Below are 14,954 nucleotides of genomic sequence, written 5' to 3'. Positions count from 1 at the left end.
GCCTTACAGTTAAACACTGGGTTTTAAGAAATGGCTTACTCAGATAACTTCCACAAGTATTTTACTGGCTGTAGTCCAATTTGGAAGACTTAGATATTAGGGCTACTAATCTATATGTTTAATTTTCCAATTTTATCTATTGTTAAATAAAATGAATGAAATGTTAACAATTTGTAGAATATGACATGGTGTGTGTGTGTGTGTGTGTGTGTGTGTTACGTTTAGGAAATGTGAATTTCTGTGAATTTTGCTTTTTCTTTCTTTTGGCCCATAATAAACACACACACACACACACACACACAAACACACAACTGGAACTTAAACTATTACTGTTGAATTATCTTACTGTATTGTTATATGCACCAATTACGTAGGCATGACAAATATGGCAGAAATCTTGCCCCTTCATAAATGATGGTCTGTATAACCAGCATAGCGATGTTATGAAAAAGATACAGACAGCAAAAGATATGAGCTAGAACTAAAAGTGAGCCTTACAATTAAACACTGGGTTTTAAGAAATGGCTTACTCAGATAATGTGTGAAATGGAAAATTCCTATATACTGTAATACACCACACACGCGCAAACACAGTTTTGCTAAATATTCCAAAATTGAAGAGAATCTATGTTCTGAAAGGTCTTCCCAACCAATTCTGACAATGACTTATAATGAATAAAGTAGCCTTTCTTCTGATATAAGGAATCTCTCATACTTTCACCAATGTTATGCTTTTGGCTTAAAGGAAGGCGGGGTTTGCTTAAAGGAAGGAAAAACAGTTTCCATGTCAGGGACCTCAGAAGTCAGTTAACGTAAGTATACCTTCAGGCTGGGCTGTGACAGCTCTTCTCCCCCCACCAAGAAGGTTTAGTCTGCTGAAATTAAACGGCTGCTTGCACAAAGAAGAAACCAGGTCGTCATTAGCAAATTTAGATAAGAATTGAACAGCGAAAGAGCCTTTTCTTTAAGCTGGCCAGCCAGTTGTGTTTCAAGCAGCATGACTCCTCTGTTCAGTGCCTGGCTATTTCCACTGCCGCTCCTTCTAACCCTCAGCATTCAGGGGCTGACCGAAGCTTGCAGCTGTGCCCCTGCTCATCCACAGCAGCAAGTCTGTCATTCTGCTTTAGGTGAGTCACGAATCCTCTACACTCTTTACTGGGCAACTAGGAGAGCAGCTTAGAAACAAGATTAGCTGTACGTTCACAGTTCTGCAGTGCTCTAGGATTCGTATCTAAGAATGGAAATTAGCACTCTGAAAGAAAAGGGTTAAACACCACCACACTGGATTCCAAGGATAGACTGAATTTCAAAAGCATGTAAAAGCACTTGCTTTTGAATTATCTGTTTTTCAGCTTTATCTATAATAATGTATTGGACTTACTATATTAAAATTATTTTTGGAATTCTGTACAATGACAAGCCCCTGAGCTAACTCTGCATATTAGTAACATTTAATATACAAATTAATACATATAGGGATTATGTAATATGTGTGCTATGCAGATGATAACAATTTTTTGTTACATTGCCATGTAATTAGAACAAAGTACACATTTAATTTATAATCTGCTTCTTAACCACTTTAAGTCAAGGATTTATCAAGCTCCTTTCAGCTGATTTAAACTTCACTGTTGAATATTTTTGCAACATATCCTAGGCTTTCTCTGTGTCTCTTTTTTCTCTCTCTCTGTTTGGATATGGGAGTTTGGTGGTTTATATATCTGTATGTGTATGTGTGTGTGTGTGTGTATGTGTGTGTGTGTGTGTATATATATATATATATATATATATATATAGAGAGAGAGAGAGAGAGAGAGAGAGAGAGAGAGAGAGATGTCCTTTTTTCTGCCAAGTATACAGTCTACATATTAATAAAGACCATTATGAATATATTAAAGATTTATAATATAAGAATGCTAAAAATATATGACATTTTGTCATTTATCATTTCAAGATGTAGCTTCTATTCAGAGTTGAAGAGTAAATGTAGAACATGGGTTTCTAAAATGTCACAAGATTAGCATTTCTATGGAACAGGCAATACCTTCTGCATACTGATTAATTGCTTTCATGTGTTGACAAAATCTTTGTAGCCATGACAAACTCTAAACTCTCTAAATTCATCGAGAAAGTGTTTTCTAATCTGACAGTGTTAAACAATGCTTTTAGGAAATTACCTACATTAGACAAACAATATAAAAATAAAAGAGAAAAAAATAACTTAGTTTAATAATAAAACTTGTAAATAATTCAAAAAACAATTTACAAAATGCATGTGGTGTAATTCTATGCATTCTTCAGATATATAACACTTTTTTGAATATGAAATATATTGACACAGCTTGTAATTGTGATCAATCTGAGATGAAATAATTACAGAAAGTTAATTTCTGATTGAAGCTACCAAGTTTATATTAACATTTCTTTACCTTAAAATCCATAGCTTCATTGTTGTGATGGCTTAAGATGAAATGACTAGTTCTTAGGTAGAATAACTACAAATTACTATATACTGCTCTAGATGAAAAATTAAAACTAAAAACACATTATCTAAACTACAGAATTTTTTTGTTCAGGGCTCTTGGCTTTTAATCTGTTAGGTACTTAGGGGAAGCAAAAACTTATCAGTATTTATCTATACTATATACATAGAACATCATATTACACAGTACAAATGTTTTATACTTGTAATCATACACAACAAATCTATAGCAAGTGCTAATAGTGAACTCAGTGGTTGATGCTAATGTGGTTTGGGATACTAAGAAATGAAAGGGAGGCACGTCTGTAGAAAGGTAAATAATATTTAGGGGAGAATATTTAAGGGAACAACACTCCAAAAATTGATCCATAGCACACTGGCAGGAATACTGAATATTTAGAATCTTTAATACATTGAGCCAGCTCCCATCCTTATATACTTCTTGATTGTTTTGTAGTGAACTACATAGTTACTGTCACTTAAATAGAAGCTCAGGGTATTATTCACAAATGTCAATTCCATTAAGTGCTTGAATATTTAGTCATGGAATTGTGATTATTTCCTATAACTTAATCTTTATTTATTTATTTATTTATTTACTTACTTACTTACTTACTTACATTTATTGGCTGCCCAACTCCAATGGACTCTTTAAAAAAAGGAATGAGAAAGGATTGGAAAAGAAGAAAGCTGCAGATTTCTATTACATACTATCTACTGAAGCAATTTACACATCAGTATTCTGTGAAGGTCATATGATAGGGTTATTCTTATGTAGATCTTGGTTGAAGTAAAACAAGAAAAAACAGAATAATGTTTATTCTAGTGCTTCAATTCTGCCCATTTCACAATCAGAAGGCTATGACAATCTATATAAAATAGAGAGCACAAATCCTTGGTGACTTTATGGACATGTCTATATAGTTTCCTTGACAAAGTGACCGTCCAGTCAGTTTTTTTCCCCTGACCTCCCACTCTAGCCTATAGCCTATTCTTTTGTGGTGGGGGGAGGGGTACCCATCTCAATACCAACAAGGTTTGACCCTGCTTAACTTTTTGAAGTGAACCAAGTTCAGCCAGGTGTTTAGCATGATTTTCATGCTATGTCTATTTTCTATCTCATGAAATGGGAATTATAACACTCTGAATATGCAATATATCCTAAGTCTTCTACCATCTTTCAGCTGAACCCTGTCTCCACTGGAACCAATTATACTTTAGATTATAACTAAAGATAAAATTTTTATCTTTAAAAAATAAAAATATAAAAATGTATTTTTATATTTATATTCAGAACAAAAACACATAACTTGAATCTATGACAAGGCATCCTGTCACTCAGAATATTCTATTGATACTGAGCTTGCAGAATTTCAGATAAACTCATAACAGAAGTTAGTGACAGCCAGTACAGACAAGAGCTGTGTTTACCAAACCACGTAATATATATGGATTAGGTTAAGTATATGCTCTGTGATTATATAACACCATGTTTGTAACACCAGCACAAGACACACCAGAAGTCAGTTTTGCATTTTTTTAGTTTTTAGAGTATCGGACTCAATTTTTAAGTGGCTCTGGCTGCTGTGCTTTAGTGTAGTTTTACTGCTGTAAAAAATGTTAATTTCTGGAATAAGCTTATGTTAAAAGAAGAAAAACATGTTAGGCAACTGTTTCTGGTTAGCTGGCAACTGTAGGTGTAGAAGCTGACAATACGTGGGGTATAAACAGTGAAGCCAGTTTGCCAATACTGGGTCATCTCCTTACATTTATACCTACAGGGAAATATACTATAATGTGCAGAAAACCAAAGTCAATATTATTAGGCACACAATGGTATATGCTGCTGAGTTTTCAGAAAGAATTTAATTGAAGCACAAACCATTAATCCATTAATAATTCCTAATCAATTCATGATTCCTCTCCCTGTATCATACAATATCTGATCTGAGTTTGTTGCATGGCAGTTAACATTTTTATCATAGCTTTAGCTATTTTTGTACATTTATTAAGAGACAGAAGTTAGTGCCTGCTCCTCCAAAGTTGTAGAATCTATGTCCAGGTTTGACTTTGGTCTTTCTTCCATGGTTCTTTCTCTAAAAATTAATGATAGTTCTCCCCTAAACATAATCAGCACTGTTCCAACACGTAATCCTGTCACTGATTTGTTTAATAGTTTAATTTTGGAGGAAATGTTTTTGTTTGCTTGCTTTTTGTTTTCTTCCCTCTAATCTATGGTTAGCCACCAGACTGCTGGCAAAAGGCTTGAAGATAATGGCCAGGTGGAAATTTTCTTGGCTGCTCTTCCATCAAGAAATGAACTGCTAACATTACTTATCAATAGATTTAATTTTGTAATCCCTTGCATGGTAGTTTGCATATCTTTAGATTGTGATGTAAAGTGGCAGTAATGGCAATAAATTAGCACTATTGTCAGCAGCCCCTGGAGGTCAACATATCGGGCCATATTAGAGAAGCCAGTTCTTCCTTTTGCAGCAGTAAAACAAAAACAAAACACTTTTGTATGACTAGATAATTTGCCTCCTTACTGAATCTAAAACTATATAGCTCTCTCTGAATGCCAAAGTAACTCTCTGTATGTAGCACATGACTGCCAAATAGCTAGGAGTAAATTGATATGTTTGGTTCTCCAGCTTACAATGAAGCATATCTCCTATGGTTGTGCCAAAATCTCAAATTCAAAATATTTCAAAATGGAATGTTCAGATTCAAAATGCTCTGTTAAATGAGCTGTTTCACCCAGGTGGGAATTACTAAGACTTCAAAATTCTTCCAACAACCACCAAAAGAGCCTGTTTCATACTGAGGTCAACTTTTTCAAACAGAAAATTGAGTATTTAAAAAAAAAATGGAAACAGTCCAAATTTCAAATGCCTCACCTATGTGCTTTCAGCATAAACATTTTGTTGGTATAATAACTGCTAAGCTGTGTCCAGCCATCAGTGGGCTTAGGCAAGGTAAGAAAGGTTGGCAAGAACAACTTGGACAGGCTCTTACAGGAAATCATATATTAGAAAAGTGGTTACTTTTCCCAAAAGATACTTCAACATTTACACATCTCAGTTAATAAAGAATTGCATCCATCATTGCAACAGAAACAACAGAAAGAACATTGGAAATCAACTGACTAGTAAACCACAGATATGATAATAGACCACAGGCAAGCACAGAATGAAGCAACAGGAGACTTTTATCAAAGGGCTTTAGCAAAAGATTGAGAGAAAAAGAAAGATCTGACAATACTTCAAATTTATTTAGCAAAGAATTCATGCAATTTAGGCCATCAGTACTGAATAAGACAAGATAATAAATAGCTTTGGTTTTTAATCTGTTTTTGCTTGATGCTTTTATACATTTTGATGCTTTATTAATACTTTTGTGCTCTTTTATAATTAATTTATTTAATTCATTATAGCCTGATAGGAATTATCAGACTTCTGCTTGGGAAATATCTATAACAGAACACAATTCAAGGCTTAGTCCAAACAAAGCTCTGAGGAGGACTCTTCTCTCCTTCCCTCTTTTAGAGGGCCATTACTATCAATTGTCCTGTGGGAAGGGAAGAAGTTCTTTTCAGTTTTTTTAAAACTATTACTTCTGTTTGTTTATCATCATAGCAGTTACATGTAAGCTAATTTGGTAGGATTTGTATCCTGGAAGGAGGGATGTAAATAATTTTAATAAAATAAATAATTACTTTCACATTACTATTACTTTTAAAAAACAGGTAATTTTTCAGTCAATTTTTCAATAACGTTCATGTTTTATTTTATTTCATATTTCATTTCCTTACAGTGATTCGTGCAAAAATTTGTAGTGAAAAAGTGATTGAAGATTCACCTCATACTCATAAAATGATCCGGTATGAAATCAAACAAATAAAGGTATTTAAAACCCCTTGTCTGTTTTGAGGCTCAAATGGTAGGGAACGATATACATTTAAGAGACTAAAACATGCTCTGTGTCATTCTACTGACATTATATCCAATGCTTGAAAAGGAGTAAGAACATGTCCAAATGGACAGCCCTCATGCACATCTTCCATTTCAGAACTGAAACAAAGCAGGAATTGAACAGGTTCTTCTCACGATTTTAGCTATCGAGGCAATACTGGCATTCTTGTAATGCAAGTCTACAACATTTGACAACAACCAGTAGCCAGTCAAAAGGTGCCCTTCATAACCAGTGAGCAGAGCTGTCTCACTTACCAACCAATAATGGGTGCATCTTTCCACTTTCTTTAGTTTTGCCTCAAAAAATAAATCTCTTCCCAAAAAAGCTTTTTAAAAAACAAACTGAAAGCATCTTATCTGCTCACTGTAGCGGCATGTCCTCTGATGTGATTTGTATTGTGGTTCCTTCATCCTGACCTGCAGCTCTGCAACTATGCTGGCAGACCAGGAATTGGGAGTTAGATGCCCTGTGCAAACTACTGGACCAAAATGCATTTGCTCTGTGGAGCTGACAGCTGCTACAAACAGATGTCATCCATATGCAAAAAACCCGTTTAACTGTGGCAAGAGGAAAACAAGCCAAGAGAGATCCAACAAGAATGTCAATTAATCAGTGGAAGGCTCAATTTGCTCTTCAATTAGATTGGAAACCCTGTCTTGTCCCTTAGGCCCTTAAAGGACTCATTTCTGAGTCAACATATATAGGCTACAAAAGAATTTAGTAGCTAAGGGAGAAAAATAATATATCTCATCCACAGTCAGGAGAAATAATTCTGAATTTGAAATTCAAATAGAAAACAACCACTGTAAATTTAATTACAAATGTTTGTGCCAGAAATAAACCTTGAATAATTCCAGATATTAGTTTTGCAGAAAAGCTGCCATTCCACTATCAAGAGAATTTACTGTATGTTGCAAGCAAAATACTACAACATTGCAGAAATGTGAAGACTCCTTAAGAGTTTTGGATTTTTCATATATGAATGATGCTGTCTTCAAGAGAGCCAAAAGCAGTCTATTTTAAGACATCTAATGTCCAGCTATAAAGTTAAGAGACAAAGAAGGAATAATTCTTATCCATAACCAATATCAAGTTTATTTTATGTCTCATTGGCATTGGCAGATTTCCTACTAGGATGTTCTGTGATGTAATTAAAAAACATTGACCAATAACCTTAAAACATGTTGGTTACCTCAGGCTGTATGGCATCCTGTATACTTCTGCTAGAGAAAGGATACCGTTTTTCCCCATTTTAACTACTGTTGATCCTCCTTGTCTTGACTGTAGCTTTGACTGTTATTGGCTGTTACATTTTTTGCACTGCCTTTTAGGATGGGAACTTGGGTGCAGTATACTGAGTGGTTTTGCTCCTTTTATGGAGTTGAGGTTATATAAGGTAACACTTGGGAGCACAACCTTTCTCAACAGCCTAGAAATGTTAAAACAAATTAAATAATTCTCAATATTATTTCAAGTAGGATATAAGATATTATTATACCACCAAATAGACTAAATTTTTACACTACAATGCCTATCTACTCCTGGTGGGATTAATGCAGAAAAAACAGGGGCAATATTTCATGTTTTCCCCTCTGTTTATATCACTTTCTGTTGACTGCAACCCTTGGTAATTACTTTTTTTTTTACCCCAAGTGCAACTCCCATTTGCAAAAGCCAAACAAACAAAAACCAAACAAACTGGTTATTCCTGCTTGTATAGTTTTCCTTACTGTAAGAAGAATTGCTTTCTCAACAAGGCTATTCAAGTTGGATTCCTAGGTGAGAGTGGCTGGAATTCATACTTTCTAAATTTGGCAGTATGAGGTCTATGTTTGCTGCTGACATATAGCCACCGGTGTTCATGCTTCGTCATTTCCAAATTAAATAACTATAATGAGGATAGTTTGGAAATTTAATTTACTACAGAAAGCAGCAGTTTACCTGAAATGGATTTGTATACACAATACTATCTGTTTTGGAACACCTGCCCCGTCGTTTCATTCCTGATCCCAGTTCAAAGTGCTGAGTTTAGTCTGCTTCAGAAGGGATTTTGTCCCTATGTTTTTAAAAATATTTTTGTTTGATGTTTTTCCTTTTTTTCCCCACAGTTTGCAAATCGCTTTATTTATATGTTTATTTATAACATTTGTATAGCTGCCCATCTTAAACCCAAGTCTAAGTGGCTTACAACCAATAAAACAATATCTACAATCATAAAACCAACTGCAATAAAACTGAAAAGCAGAAAAACCTGGTGCCACAATGGTACTTCCCTGATGCCTGTTCTCATCTCAGCCTGACCTTAACTTATCCCATAACTTGGGGGAAGAGCCAAGTCCTGAGTGCTCTCTGGAAGGATAAAAGGGCGTGGGCCTGTCGGATCTCTAGGAGGAGGGTGTTCCATGGGGCAGGGGCTGCAATGGAAAAGGTACGCTTCAGAGGACTCACAAGATGGCAATGTTTAAGGGACCTGGAACATGCCTGCCCTATCCACTCTGGTTTTAACTTTGGAAATTAATATGAAAACCATATATCAGTATTTTAAAAGAAATAAATATCTATGGCAAGATACCAGTGAGAAAATATTCACTATTAAGGTTTACCACGCCTGGTCAAAAATTACTATTTTGAATAATAAAATTAACTTAAATCAAGCTACTGACTACAAGGCTTCCCTTAAAATAACAACTTCCCCCTTTGAGGAGTTCTGTCTCATAGCGAGTTATTGATTATGTGCCACCAAGTCACTGTCACCTCTTAGCGACCACATAGATAGGTTTTCTCCATGATGATCTGTCCCTAACCTGGTCCTTCAGCTCTTCCAATGACACTCCCTTCACCCCTGTAACTGAGTCTATCAACCTTCCTGCTGGTCATTCTCTTCTCTTTCCTGCCACCTTTCTCAGCATTAGAGCCTTCTCCAGAGAACTAGGTCTTCCCATCATGTGTCCAAAGTAGGATAACTTGAGCTACATCATTTGTGCCTTGATTGAGAACTCTGGGTTGATTTGTTCAATGATCCATTTTTTTTGTTTTCTTGGCTGTCCATTGTATTCTCAGGAGTTCAAAAGCGCCAATACTCTTCCTATTTTGCTTCTTCAAAGTCCAACTTTCACTTCCATAAAGTGTCACAGGGAATACCCATGGCTTGCACAATTCTGATCTTTGTAATATAGACACATCACAAATCTCAGTCAAGAAACCATTGTGTAATTTAGTTGTTGTTTCTCTCTTTTTACATTAGATGTTATATAACTATATCTATTTAAGACAATAGGACAAAAAAACTGGGTTTTGGAAAATATTTTTGAAACCTAAGGAACAGGTACTTATTAATCAGAGTGCTAATTTAATTCATTCATGGGTGTCCACAATATTTGTTGTGTTACATTTGTATGACAGAAGAGGGAAAAGATTTCCCACAATAAAGGAATCAGTTTGGGAAAACAAGAAATAGAGTTTATGAACATCTCCATAGAGATCTCCATAGAGATTAGAGGTCATCAAAGGAGGGATGGAATCAGCAATGAAGGCTCCTGACATGAAGACAGAGCAAGTTTCAGGTGTCTCAATGCATCTTAAAAGTATGTATACATATAATAGAGAGAGAGTAACTATACTATCTCTCTATTATAAGGCAGCAGACTGTCTTCCATATTTTTGGAGAAGCTTCACATTTCTGACCACCCTAAACTCTGTTGAACAGAAATTTAGCAGGCACAATACAAAAAGTGGGAAGCCAAGCAGTGCAAACTTTAATATTACAGTAACACAGCATTATGTTAAACTGTTTTATACAGGCTTATACAGAATCTTTCTTTTTTCTAATAGATGTTTAAAGGTTTTGAAAAGCTGAAAGATGTTCAGTATGTTTTTACACCTTTTGATTCATCTGTTTGTGGGATAAAATTAGAAGCTAACAAGAAGAAAGAGTATCTCCTTACAGGTATAGTATATTGAAGTCAAATACTAAAGTCCATACAAGATCAACATTTTTGCTATATAGCTATCAGTGACATTTCTGTTAAAAGTGAAAACTTTTCTAGAAAATTATTAGTGTGTGTGTGTGTGTGTGTGCATATACAGTATATAGTATATAGATGGAAACTATAATAGCAAATGCAAATCAGTGCTGCCCATTACTTTACAAGATGTATGGACCCACCTCCTTGGATAAATTAAAATAAAACAATAAATAAAACTTTCTCTCCCCCCTCCCCCAATAATTTAAGAACCACAGGGGAAAAAAAAGAAAAAAGAAAATTGGATAAAGTTTGTAGATGTTGGTGGTGTACAGATTTAAACCATTATCTTCTTTCCCAGGCCTATAACAGATTATATATTCTACTGGAGAGTTTGATTGATTTAGTGTCTGTGGATTACGTCTCTGGCACTGAGAATGTTTGAGTCCCTTGTTTCAACATTTTCTCTACTTCAGGTCAAATTTCAGATGATGGAAGAGTTCGTATTCATTTATGCAATTTTATTAAACCATGGAATGACCTTACCTTATCTCAAAAGATAAATCTAAATCAGAGATATGAAATGGGCTGTGACTGTAAAGTAAGTATATCAATTAGATTGAAATGAATTTAGAGTACTATTACTATATTGGTTGTGTATCAACACAAGGAAGATAAGTAGAACAAGGCAGGTTGTTAGAATGCATAAGCTTTAACCTACCATGTCTAAATGATACATCCAAATGCTATAGCAATCTAGCCATGTCATAATACCTAATACTGTTTTCTATACATATCCCACTGACCTTCTGTACAATTTTCTCACCTGTGTCATATATCCCTTTAGTAGTTAATTACTATTAAAAAATCGATCTATTTACATGATATGCCTGCAAACTTCACTAATTGCAGTGGTCTGTATAAATATCTGTGTAAATTATTTATAATCTATATTTATAAATGCTTCAGGTGTAGCAAAAGTGATGCAACAGGCTACTCTTCCTTAAAATTAAGGTTGAAACAGCCTATTTTGAGTATTTCCGAAGATACCACATCCAAAAATGCTGATGAAGTCAGAACTTTTCAACCTCTAGACATTTTGCATACCACTATTTATAGCTGTATAAAGCTTATTAATACCTTATGATCCTCATGTTGAGAACTTATTGTTACTATTAATGTCACCATTTAGCTTCTCAAATCGATATACTGGATCATGTGGTCATTAATGCCTATTTTACGATCCTGCCCATAATGTCTTCCATGACCACCAACCTTATTTAAAGATTCAGATATACCTGCACTGAGAGTTAATGAAGTAGGTCCCCAATTGTACAGAGAGGTATACTTGAATTCAATTTCCCTTGAAACTTCCCTAATCAATGCAGAAAACAAATGAGATGGGCATAGATGAAGGACACAAAGGAGGTCACCTTATGCCATCTTGTCTGCCTATATACTTTTTGACCTTATGTATTTTATAGTGGAATGGATGAATAAACCTTTAACCTGTAAAATTACCTGTACATATTTAACTGATTACAGAAAGTATAATTCAATTCAAATAAAATCTAGTTGTTTTATGATGGAAGCCACACAATTTATTTATGCTACTCATACAGGAATTAATCTTACCCTTGTTCTGCTGCAGCCTATATACTACCAAGTAGTTTCAGTTGCTGTTTTTTTTAAAAAAAACTTTTACTAGACAACTATATTTATACATTATCACTTCCCTTAATATTAAATAAGAAGGACTAGCACCAAAAGATGGATGGTGCATGCCTCCAAGATGGTTTTCTGTACTTAAGGTGCACACTGTAGATATCAAGATGATGCATAACAGTCTTTTAGATGCACAAAGGTCATTTTGGTATAGAGCTATAGTCCCTATAGAAAAAGACCTTGAAATAATATATTGTACTGATATATATTTCTGTGTTGAAATAATTCATCATGCACTTATGAAATATGTGTATTTATAATTCTCCAAAGTTCTATCCTTGCCTCATCTCAAAGCATATGTGGATTGTCCAAACAATTTACAAATTGTCAGTACCTTTACATTGATAAATGATTAATAAGTGTCTACACCAGTGTTTCTCAACCTCAGCAACTTTCAGATGTGTGGACTTCAACTCCCAGAATTCCCCAGCCAGCCTGGCTGGCTGGGGAATTCTGGGAGTTGAAGTCCACACATCTGAAAGTTGCTGAGGTTGAGAAACACTGGTCTACACAGTGTCAAATATGATTTAAAAGAAGAAAAATGGGGAACTCATGTAATTTTCTGCACTTAGATTTCTGCCTGCTATTCAGTGCCCTGTTCCATCACTACACCCAATGAATGCCTATGGACAGATTGGCTGACAGAGAAGAAGGTCTATGGATATCAAGCAAAGCATTACGCCTGTATTAAGCGCAGTGATGGAACTTGCCATTGGTATCGTGGTGGTCCTCCTGTAGAGAAAGAGTTTGCTGATATCACTGAACCATAAATAATTTTGGGGGGAAAAGTGAGAGGTTAAGTCTATCCCACGTTGCCTGCTTAATGCTCCTTTGAACTTCCAACAATTGTCTCTTGCTTAGAAACAAAAGCGAACTGTGCAGTGCAAATAAAGCACAGAATATGCAGAACTGGCATCCAGACAAACATAAAAATAATGTTCCTGGCAGTAGCTGCTTTCTACAGTTATTTCTACAAGTTTTCTGAGAAATAATGTTTATTTTTAAAAAGTGAAGTTTATTAAAATTGTAATTTCTACTTTGGTTAATAAACTGAAAAATGTGAAATGATTAAAATAATACTGTTTTAATCCAAAACAGTACTTCTGAATTAAAAAAGATTCTCTTTTATAGTCATTTTCTTTTAAAAAGTATTCTAAGACAAAAGAATTTAAAAAAATAAGATATGATAGGCAGCTGTAAAAAAATGTGAAAGATAATTTTTTGCTCTTCCAAGATCATACATGGTAATTTTTCTTTTAGTATATGTCATCTGAAATGTTTGCTTTCATTTCTCTTTATGCTACTTTTTATGCCTCGACTTGTCTCAACATGGCATTGAAAGATTTGTTCATAACTATAACATCTATCATAATCAAAAACAGGTGTTATAATCCAATGAATTGGGATATATTGTAAAACAAAAATTAAGACTGGTCATTCTGTTGTATAATAATTATGATGTTGCAGTACTAGCAGGGAGATATGACTACAATATACAAATCATAGAAATACATACTTTTTGTGGAAAAAAAGAAAAAAGAAAAATAGTTTTGTAGTTTGAGATGGACTTGGTTACCAAATCTTGCTGTTTGAATGAATAAACAAAGGAATGTGACAGGAGGAAAACAAAATGCCAAAAACGGAGAAGTGATAATCAGTGCAGAACAGGTTAGTTTCTTTCTTTTTTTTTTCAAGAGAACTACAAAAATTCAAGTTGAGAACCTGATTGATTCCCGGATAGCATATTTTGGAAATTTTGAACCATTAGCACAAGAAATGGTTTTGTGATTAATTAATTACATTCATAATGCAAAACTTCCATGCAGATTCATATATATTAGGGATAGTTTAGATAGGAATTATTTTCCTGTTCATACTGAAACCTCATCGGGTTCCTTGTGAAAAGTTGAAAAAGCCTGAAGACTTGTTGAATACATAGGAATGATCTTGAAAGCAGAATTATTATTCCATTATAAATCAATTAAAACCTTTAATTCATAAGCATCAGACAAGAACTGGCAGTAGTAAGTTGAGTTTCTTTCATTATTTCCTTTATTAATCTTCAAAACCTTCATAAATACTTAATTTCTTACAATGAAGAAGGGTGTTTTAAAACTAGCTTGTAAAGTGGGAAATTGATGTTTATATTTAAAATATTTTTGTAAGAATCAACTCCGGCATATCTAGATCATTTCAAAATTAACTGCAAGTATTTAATTTTTTTTTAAAGTAAGGACTGGCATTTTTAAGCCTCTTTATTTATGATAAATTTCCTCCAAGCTATTATACCATATAGTTAATGCTAGCTAATTACATATTGAAAGTATGCATACAGTAGTCCATAGATGAAGACAAGAGGCACAAAAGTGCGCTCTGTGTAAGACAGCAATTAAAACCGTCCAGCCACTTTTTAACGAGATGGGTGGTGACGAATTTGATTGACAGACAGACAGACAGACAGACAGATAGATAGATAAAAACAAAGTATAGTACTGACCATATCAAAGTCAGTGGCAGAACATTTGTTCATTTTGAGATATAAGAAGATTTAAATAGTGTTCATAGTTTAATAATTCTATAAAAATGATTAAAACTGAAACTTCACTGGAATCTAAGAACTGTTTCAAAAAGACAGTGTATTGTGAAATTAATCTTAAAATAAATCTGGAGTTTGAACTTTCTATCTTTGAACTGGCTTTTTTGTTTATTTTATTACTATAGGAACAAAGTTTGCACTATATAGTTAATACAGCAAAATTGTTTTTATCTTGCTCTGTACACATATAGAAAATATTAATGAACAGCCTAAA

General features: G+C 34.2%; 2 protein-coding genes across 2 annotated transcripts in view; one reads left to right on the top strand and one right to left on the bottom strand.

Moving 5' to 3' along the window:
• SYN2 (synapsin II) overlaps window positions 1-14,954 on the bottom strand; it is a 143,873-nt gene that overhangs the window by 51,216 nt on the left and 77,703 nt on the right. The window lies entirely within an intron of this gene.
• Window positions 819-13,003, top strand: TIMP4 (TIMP metallopeptidase inhibitor 4). The gene is made up of 5 exons (XM_007425574.3): window positions 819-1,127; window positions 6,299-6,387; window positions 10,289-10,403; window positions 10,896-11,020; window positions 12,717-13,003. The coding sequence occupies exons 1-5, from the start codon at window positions 998-1,000 to the stop codon at window positions 12,912-12,914; spliced, it is 657 nt and encodes a 218-aa protein (XP_007425636.1). The 5' UTR covers window positions 819-997; the 3' UTR covers window positions 12,915-13,003.

This window comes from Python bivittatus, unplaced genomic scaffold (assembly GCF_059951505.1).
Source record: "Python bivittatus isolate LINGU-HERP-01145 unplaced genomic scaffold, Pbiv_v1 ctg000080_np1212, whole genome shotgun sequence".
Lineage (NCBI taxonomy): Eukaryota > Metazoa > Chordata > Lepidosauria > Squamata > Pythonidae > Python > Python bivittatus.
Note: the sequence above shows the minus strand (reverse complement) of the source record. Positions and strands in the feature narration are given on the sequence as shown.

Coding starts and splice junctions, on each gene's coding strand:
- TIMP4 (XM_007425574.3), top strand. CDS start 998: ATGACTCCTCTGTTCAGTGCCTGGCTATTTCCACTGCCGCTCCTTCTA. Junction 10,404..10,895: donor GAAAGAGTATCTCCTTACAG/GTATAGTATATT, acceptor TCTCTACTTCAG/GTCAAATTTCAGATGATGGA. Junction 11,021..12,716: donor AAATGGGCTGTGACTGTAAA/GTAAGTATATCA, acceptor TTCTGCACTTAG/ATTTCTGCCTGCTATTCAGT.